Raw genomic sequence first — 10,183 nt, 5'->3', positions numbered from 1 at the left:
CATACGCAACTTGTACGCAATACAAGATAGACGGTACAAGATATTGCTATTGGTTCAATTAACTCAAAATGTACCCTAAAGCTGTGTTTAGTTTCGGCGTGTTATTCGTGATTGTGCCTTTAGTGGTTGGCAACCCTTGGGTCCAGAGGTCGCAGCGCTCACCAGCAATATACACGCCTCCGAAATGTAAGTAAATAATGTAGGTACCTACATGTTAAGGTTAAAAATTATACATTTTTACATCTACTCTTCGATTAATATTTTTAGTAGTATACCAAATTTTATTAACATGAAGGAAAACGTCTGACCATTTAGCAAAAGAAATAGTAGATACATATATAGTTAGATTGTACAAGAAGTACGAAAAACAATCCATTTTATATGCGACGTTCATCCTTCTTAGTTGATATTTAAGTCCAGGATATATATTAAACTTCAATTGGAAGGATATGAAGATAAAAGTTACACAACACGACGTTAGTTTCAGGAGGCCGAGTTGTAAACCCAGCACATAACTCTAACTGTTTTAAGTTATGTGCGTTTTACGTATTTAATATAATATAACTTGCTTTAACGGTGAAGGAAAAACATTGTGTGCATGCTTGACCGTTCTCCATGATGTTCTTAAAGGCGTGAGGAAATGCGTATTGGTAGACTACCAATACGCATTTGGGCCATAAACTTTTAATTATCAACCCGATAGTGATGAAATATTATGCTGTAAAAAGTGTATATGGAAATGGAATAATATATTATAACTCATAATTAAAATTATATAAAAAAAGTCTAAATTTGTTTAGGATCGCACATTTAGAAAATTATTTACCAAAAGAAATACTAAAACAAAACAAACTAAAAGAAAAAGTATTATTAGGTACTAACTAGCCTAGTAAGCAAAAGGGCAAGCAACAGGCGTATCGCTAGCGAATAGCGATTTTTGCCAAGATATTAACTAATATTTTTTCTACTTCGTAAATAGTGTTTTAACTATACTTATAAGCTTAGTATACATCTATTATTAAATAAAGTATACATAATATGAAAAAAAATGACGGCCGAGTGGCGCAGTGGGCAGCGTCCCTGCTTTCTGAGTTCAAGGTCGTGGGTTCGATTCCTACAACGGTTTGTGTGATGAACATGAATGTTTTTCAGTGTCTGGCTGTTTATCTGTATATTATAAGTATTCATGTGTATTATATTCATAAAAAAATATTCATCAGCTATCTTAGTGCCCATAACACAAGCTACGCTTACTTTGGGGCTAGATGGCGATGTGTGTATTGTCATAGTATATTTATTTGTTATTATTTATTTATTAATATGTATATTCATGAATATATATGCAGTGCAATTTTAATATTACTTATATGCAGTGCGATTTTTATTAAGTACGTATTCGTCTGTGTACGCAAAAAGATGTTGAATCTTTTTGTATTATTATCCTTAAAGGTTCGAGATTATGGGTTACAGTAGCGTGTAATCTATACATACAAAAAAACACTGCCTACCCTATTCGTTTTATTTTAACTCGTACAGGAGGAGTTTTCCCTTTAGATATTCCATTTTTCTGATTTATGCCACCCTGGTCGAAATTAGTGCGCACGCCACCGATGGTATATTTATTTTATTTATTTAAACTCTTTATTTGTACACCACTACACTACACAGTTAGGAAAATAAAGAACGAATAGAGAGACACACTAAGACTGCAGTAGAATACAAAAGGCGGCCTTATCGCTTAGAAACGATCTCTGCCAGGCATCAGGATTAGGACAACAAGAGCGAGAACAAATAGGTGGTGGAAAACTATTATAAAAGTACATTCAAATAACTACATACGAATCGTTACATAAAACAAAATTACATAAAAAAAAAACCTACCAGTTTTTCAACATCCTACGCAGTTGTAAGATTAGAACCATAATCGTAAAACAAGGCCTAATAAGTGAATATGAAGTAAAATAACATGATATAATAAAGTACTATGATTAATTTGCGTAAATAAACAATCTAACATTAATAATACAAACCTTAGATAATTGCATCTTCGCACCATTTTATCATATTTTACGCGTAGTCACATGATCAACTATTTGACTTATTGCCTGAGCAGTGTTTATCGGAATGTTATTGAAATTAGGCATGTATAGATAATTTAAAAGCTTTTGTTTAAAATCTTTTTTGTTGTTGTGATAATTTAGAATATTGACTGTCTTGTTGGCTTAGTGGTGAATTATTAAAGGCTGCTTTATAACATTTATTCCGAGACAGACCTCACACGTCACTCTAAGAAAACTAATAAACTTATATAAAACTTCCATACATGACATCTGCCTTCTTATTTCCTAAGGCAACACAAGGTTTAGCATAGCTAAATCTAAACCATGTGTATAATTACTATGATTAATTTGAACCCCTATATGTTGCCTATATGTTAAACTAAGGTGAGAACATCATAACCGGCTTTCATTTTCCTCTCTGGCGCGTCAGTGTCTGTAGTGTTCTATATTCGGACGGAGACCTAATCGCTGTGGTAATATCGTCGTCAACCTCTCCCGCAATAATTTCCGAGCTAGGCTCACCAGAACTGGTCGCTTCGGCCGAGACTCCTTCGCCTGTATTACCCCAAATCACGCTAATAGTTTCTTGCAGACATTTGACATACGTAATCTGTGGCTTATTCGATCTACGTGCCTGGATAAAAAACGATCAATGATCTTTATTTCCGATCATTCAAGATGTTTACCAGAGACTGAGACCCTTCTGAATTAGTTACCGTTCCTATTTACTACCTATCCCTATTGCCACAGGAGTTAAACTCGTGAAGTTCTAGGACTATCTGCAAACGCAATTTGTCGGTTTTACTGTATTCAATACGGAGAAAATCATAACGCGAACGTAACGTACGTTGTAAAACGGCGGCGAGCTATCCCCAGTGGTGCAAAGACGATGTTTCTATATTTTAGTAAAAATTCCTGTAAAGTTGCATCTTATTTAACATTATTTCTAATTTATTATATTCGAAACAATGTTGGGAAAGAGTTACAAGGCATTTAATAAATTTACAGTGTTCTCCGCAGCGCCATGTAAACACACAACACACCATGTGTGCTAAACGTTGAGCCCTCTTCGGTCGTGACTTCTATTGGCGAGCCAAACGTAGCAGAGGTTTGGCGCAATTCCTTAGTTACACTTCTTGCCTTTGTTCTCGAGAACGCAACACAGTTTTTAGGAAATTAAATAGAATATCGAATATAGAACTCACATTCTTTATAAACTTGTTATATACGTAATCATTCCAAAGAATGCTCTTAATTCGGAAACATTAGTCGGCGCGAGTGTATACACGATAGCTTTGACCTTGTCTGGACACGTATGTACGTCTGTCTTGCTGATAACGTGTCCTAAATAAGATACCGACTCAAATGCAAATTACTTGAATGTTCTTTAGTATACCGACCTGTTATTACATCATGTAATATAAAAAGACATATAAGTGCGGAAGATCTCCAAGCAATACATCTAACCTCTGTATATACCTGGACCCGTCTATAGCCCAAACACCAACCTATATCTATATAACCCCTTATTTACATTAGCCGTGCGGCGGCGGCAGATCAGAATACGGTTGTCACCACCACTCACATTCTTTATGAACTTGTTATATACGTTATCATTCCGATGAATGCTCTTAATTCGGAAACATTAGTCGGCGCGAGTGTATTTACGATAGCTTTGACCTTGTCTGGACACGTATGTACCCGTGGGCAACGTACCAGGCGACTTAGGGAATATAACGAAAACGGGCAGCAGCGTTCTCAGTGCCATGACTACCACTACTCTATCTATCTACGTTCAAGCTGGGAGGTTTGGAAATTTACTACGATCACCAACCCTCCGAGCGTGGTGCGCTCCCAGCCTCCCATTGAGAGAGGCCATTAGTCCAGCAGTGGACTGTTACAGGCTATTAATGAACTCCTTATAAGTATGAATCACCGTGTTTATTCTTTCGAGCGCTCATCTATTTCAAATTGACAATATGGCTGCGATAAATTATCTTATATTTAATAAAACGGGGGACGTTCCGTGCAATCGAACCAGTAGATCTTCCACTTTTAGGTAGCGATACGATCCACTACAATATTTTTAGTTACCGTGAATTTATATTCAGCACATATCCGAAAAAAACCGCCCATTTCCCATTTTGGCAACGGTTGCTATCTACGCAGCCCAGTCGGAATGTTTGACCGGTGTGAGGATACCATCACGCGTCAATCGCTCCAGCACACGCTCCACTGGCCCGCGGAGCTCGAACGCCAAGGGCGGTGCACGTATGAACACTGGCACCGCCTCGGGTCGTAGAAAAATACCCAGTGTACCGCCAACGAATCGCCCCCAAGCCGTTCGCAAATACCTCACAATATCTGGAAATTTATTTCCAGATATTTCAATATCTGGAAATAAATTTAACTCATTTACTTCAACGTTATTGTACGTAAATACGGGTGATTGTACCTCTAACTCTAGCCTACCTAATGACAAGTTTTTCAATTTCGGATTAGGTACGTATAAATACTCATTAAGCGTTGGTATACCAGTGGGTAGAATTTCGACTTCACTTTAGGGGAGGGGCGAGTTCGAATCCCGGCACGCTTCGAAACCTTCAACTTTTCTTCAACGGTGAAGAAAAATATGGTGAGAAAACCTGCGTACCTGACGATTTTCCATAATGTTCTCAAAGGTGTGTTAAATCCACAATCCTCAGAGCCTTAACCTCTTCTCATTGTGGGAGGAGACCCGTGCCCCGAAGTGGACAGGTAATAGGTTGATTCGATGATGATGACATATGCATTTACCTAAGGGATGTAGCATGCTTACCGGGGGAACTTTCTAGTCCGTGTAGTCTCTTAAAGTTAAGTTATATTGCAATCTACAAACACCCCGATGTTCTTACGCGTATTGTTTTTGGCGCAGCCAAAGTATAACTTCTAAACCCAAAGCCGTACTCCATGTTATTAAAATCTTAACTGCACATGAAATGAGCGCATGGAAATGTTCACATAGAGTTCATGAAGTATATTTTGACACTAGTATAAAGTTCACCTACCCCTCAGCTATAGGACTTATCTATAAGAGAAGAAGAAGAAGCACTTTATTGCACGCATAACATAAAGTTTTCATGTTCTAATATATGTACATACGAGTTATACCAAAATGTAAATACACAAATACATACATCATTTTAACAAATATACATCTAAACACATTATGTTGGTTAACATTAAACCAACATTATGTGGATTAACATCACAACATTAAAAATATTATGTTGGTTTGTGTACGCTTCAAAAACTCAAAAAGTTCTGCACCGATCGAGCTGAAATTTTAGCATGATATATAGCAGGCAGTGTAAAAACAAAACATATTGTATATCCACAAGTATTAAAAAATTAAACTTATATAAATGTATTCTTTATTTTGTTTCTCATTTCAACCATTCAATCACAATGTGCCACAGTTAAGCGTGACAGGGTACATCTAGTTATATATATAAATATATATACAAGTAGATTTTAATACATAATACACATACAATAGTCCTTCAGACTCTTACATATCGGAAGGAAATTACTACTACGGATTTCAGCAGGCAGATTGTTGCAGAGCATAATAGTCCTAAAGGCGAATGAATTACCGAAGAACTTCGTTCAGTCCAACGTGGAAGATAAAGGCTGGAGTTCCTCTCTCCTATGAGAGAGGCCTTTGCCTAGCAATTGGGCATTGTTAGGTTTAGAACACATATATAAAGTATAACAGACTTAGGTTAGTTAGGATAAAAGAACACATAACGAAAACCTCTTATATCACAGATTTTATCTATATCGTAATAGTTCCCACAGTAGTTTACTACCCAAACTAAGATAAACATTTTACATTTGACAATATTTGTTGTCTCATTATGAAATTATCATAGCATACTCGTTAGAGTAAATCTTTTGGGTGTCTATATACATTTGTGCTACTTTTACTATTTATAAAATGAAATACCTACTCATCCTCCTTCCTCTCGGCTCTGCAAATTAAAAGCGCAACTTTATTTGCTCTGTAATTATTTTGGTTTCAAAGTTTTAATATTTTACCTATTTGATTTAGTTTTACAAACCTACACATATGAGATAATCTCGTTGTGAAAATAAATTAATAATTAAGAATGATTACATAGGTATTTTGAATGTAGAAAAAGGCATCCGTAGTGAAACATGGTAACCACCTGACCAACGAAAACAATGGTAGAGGAGGTCTGAACCTAGCCAGCACGGCTAGCATGGGCAGGAGACAATTATCTCTACGGAGAAAGGATAAAAATGTATATTCTCCCACCGCTTCATCAACTCTCGGAGCACTGGCGCACAAGTGGAAATAATATAAATAAATAAATAAATATACTACGACAATACACACACCGCCATCTAGTCCCAAAGTAAGAGTAGCTTGTGTTATGGGTACTAAGATAACTGATGAATATTTTTATGAATAATATACATATAAACACCCAGACACTGAAAAACATTCATGTTCTTCACACAAACATTTTCCAGTTGTGGGAATCGAACCCACGGCCTTGGACTCAGAAAGCAGGGTCGCTGCCCACTGCGCCAATCGTATTATTTACACATATAATATGCAAATAATATATGTGTAAATAATAAACGGGGGTAAACTTCTTCTATTCCATGTTCCCTTGATTTAGCAGGTGGACACGTTTTTATGCACCATGAGAGTTGATAAAGCTGTGGGAGAAGATATTTTTATATCCCTTCCCCGGGGAGATAATTGTCTCCTGCCCATGATAGCCGTGCTGCACGTTAAGTGGCTAATGATGTTATGTTTTTGTTATTCCAGCGTTCATCCTGGAGGAGGCTTGCGTCCGTCAAGGCGGTCTCTGCCAGCCCAAGAATGAATGCGGGGAACTAGCTCAGAGCCAAGTTGACTTGTGTCCTTTACAGAAACACCTCGGAGTCGAGTGTTGCTACGAATATGTGAGTATACCTTTTTTACGGTACTTAACTAAAACATTGTTCATAAATAAACTCCAATAACATAATAACAATTTTAGGTATACATTAAGATTGTTATTTAAAATTCGTAAGCCTAATAGGGTTTTTGGTAATACTACATGTTTATCTGCAAATAATAATTTCTAAAAAGTAGATTATTATATATTATTTCCTCTAATAACAGTTGGAGGTACAGTCTTTTAAATAAAACTATTAATCTAACATGTAGAATTTTTGTAACCGTCCAATCTCAATTTCACCCCTTTATGGGATCAATTTTGGTAAAACCCTTTCTTAGTGTATAACTACAACAACACGATACTACCCCCTTTTCACCTCCTTATGGATATATTTTCGAAATAAAAATTATGTTACTTTAGTCTTTATTACATTTTGTATAATCCACTATTTATCTATGAAAGAACCGTTAAAATCGGTTCAGTAGTTCCAAACATCCGGTACAATATACATGAAAAGATTTACAGACGAAAAATTTTATTAACGTTTGTTTAAGCAACCATCTCAGCTTAATACGAGGCGATTATCGCACTTTTTCTCCTTTATAAATACATTTTATGTATTATTTATTTGTGTACATATGTTTAAAATTACTGCTGAAGTGGTGGTGTCGCGGTCCAGAAGTATTGTGGTTAACTTTTTCTTTTATTCCAGTACAAGTTAGCCTTTGACTCCAATCTCACCTAAGAGTGACATCTATGATAGTAGCGGGGTAATCTGTTTGGTTTATGGTACCCCCAATGGTGTCTAGGTGGTATCGTACCGGTACGCTAAACAGCTTGACGGTACTTCTTTGTCACTAAGGTGGTGACAAAGAAGTGACTGACATTGAACCATAGGAGGCCTATATACCCATACATTGATAATACTGCAGCTATACTTTGATTACACTTGATGATGACGTATACATACTACTTTATTTATCCTTAAATACTTTCATATTAATAAACAAAAAGACACAATGTTTTTTTATTTGCTATATATTTTTGGATCAACAACTGATCCGATCTTAAGGAAATTTGGCACATATATACCTTGCTTAGTACAAATGAACATATCCACTGTTGTACGAGACAATATTAATCCTCGTAATATTAAGAAAAAGCTGAAGTCCTTCTTTTTAAGTCACTTATGTTCATTTTTATACACAACATGGTAAACTGGCAATAATGTTCTGTAGTTAACGTACCTACACTTAATTCTCTGTTAGTATATATTAAACCTGGGTGGTTTTCTGAGGCTAGCTATAAGTATTTTTTTTTTTTGTACACTTTAAGTAAATAAATAAATGACTTTAATTCCGGAAAAGTTACCGTTAAGGGGGATTTGAATAACCTTTCATACATTTGTACGGTTTCACAGCTATATCGAGCTTGGAGAAATCTTGCACAGAGGTAAAATGTATCCTGGTGAAACCTCTTAGATACTTTTAATTCCGGGAAATTTAACGGTTACCGCAGGATTTTTAAAAAAACGCGTAAATTTTCAAGTCAATTACAAAATGTATTAAAAAATGACGGAACTGGCAGGTCTTGAACCCGACATTTCATGTTTGACATTTCTTCTAAGTATTGGTACAAATTTAGTAATCTGTAAAATTAAATTAAAAAACTAATGAATTTTATTTGTTGTTTTCCAGAAATAAAAATCGAGCTTCGACCCGCAAATCTGCCTTCGCTTAGATTTCCTTTACCTTTTATTTATGAAAGTTAAACTTTACATAATTCTAAGAAGGGGTGTGCGAATGTTCTTTTGGTGAATATCGAAATGATTAATTACTTTTTTTTGAAGTTTTTTTTAAAACCAGAAGCTTTTTTTATTGTTAAAGTAACAATAAAAATTATACGTATTTAAAGGAGAAAAGGAAGAAAGAGAAGAACGAATAAGAATACTTAAATTTATTCTTATTCTTATTTGGTCTGACAAATATATAACGACATATTCAATAACATTATTATATTGTCGGCCTATAAGTCTTGAGATTATATAGATATGAATCACCTGGTATTTTATAATATAGATAATTTTGTAAATTTAATATAATATACTGGTGCCATGAGCACAATTAATCGGTGGACATCGAAAAGTAGGTAAAATATGCATTATTTACGAATCTAAGGAATTTACTGTAAAAAATCGTGAAAATATTTTGTAAATGAGAAAACGAAACGTGCTTAATAACTACTTATTTATGTATATTCTACCCTTTAACATTAACAAATATATGTATTCATACATATTGTCCAACCGTCCAATTTTTGCTTTACAAACGTTCTGTCAAAAGCGTGATAAAGAAGTGTAGGCGAATTTCAGCTATTATATATTCCGTACTCGAAAACGACTCTTGCAACTTGGATGCAACCGAGCAAGCAACTATTGTATTAAGTAAAGACCATTTCATTCGCACAAGTACGATGTGACGATTTTAAGTTTTATATTTTTATATTTGTGTAGACTCAAATAAAAGTTTTCTTTCCTTCTATTGTAATAACATAATGCCATGTTTAACTCGACTTACGTAAGATTGAAAAAAACATTAGGATCATTCTAATAATACTATGATATACCTACAAATATAATATATCTTATCGTTTGATTAGTTATAAGTAATTGGACGTTACGTGTATTCGCACACCACTAGCCTTTAGATAAAAATAATCCTGAAGGTTATTTATTTATTGTATAATTATTATTATGTAAGCACTTTATACTTAAGTACCTGTTATAAAATATTTGTAAGCTGTAAGCCGTTCTGATTTTGAATTTTTTATCCATTAAATCAGTACTTAATGATCGCAGGAATTGTTTTAATTCAATAAATATATATATATAATAATAAATATATATATATATAAATATTATCAAAATAATTATTATTACAGAGAAATAATAGTATATACAATCAAAACTACGAACATTAATATTTACAATAAATATAAGCCGCCTAACCGTCACTTACGGGGCATGGTACCCAAAACGCTGACTCTACTTGCCTTTCTAAATGCTGGCGTTATTGCCTTGCTCGTAGACCCGTGCCCTGTAGTTGGCCAGCAATGGGTTGATGAGATGAGATGAGATGACTTAAAAGCTGTGGCGACGACACCACT

General features: G+C 34.9%; 1 protein-coding gene across 1 annotated transcript; it reads left to right on the top strand.

The window, feature by feature from the left end:
- Positions 1–9,874, top strand: LOC120636653. The gene is made up of 3 exons (XM_039908216.1): positions 1–186; positions 6,904–7,040; positions 8,716–9,874. The coding sequence occupies exons 1-3, from the start codon at positions 69–71 to the stop codon at positions 8,719–8,721; spliced, it is 261 nt and encodes an 86-aa protein (XP_039764150.1). The 5' UTR covers positions 1–68; the 3' UTR covers positions 8,722–9,874.
- Positions 9,875–10,183: the final 309 nt, after the last annotated feature.

Source organism: Pararge aegeria, chromosome Z (assembly GCF_905163445.1).
Source record: "Pararge aegeria chromosome Z, ilParAegt1.1, whole genome shotgun sequence".
NCBI classification, from domain to species: Eukaryota; Metazoa; Arthropoda; class Insecta; order Lepidoptera; family Nymphalidae; genus Pararge; species Pararge aegeria.
The sequence above is the reverse complement of the archived record's forward strand: the minus strand, read 5'-3'. Positions and strand labels throughout refer to the sequence as shown.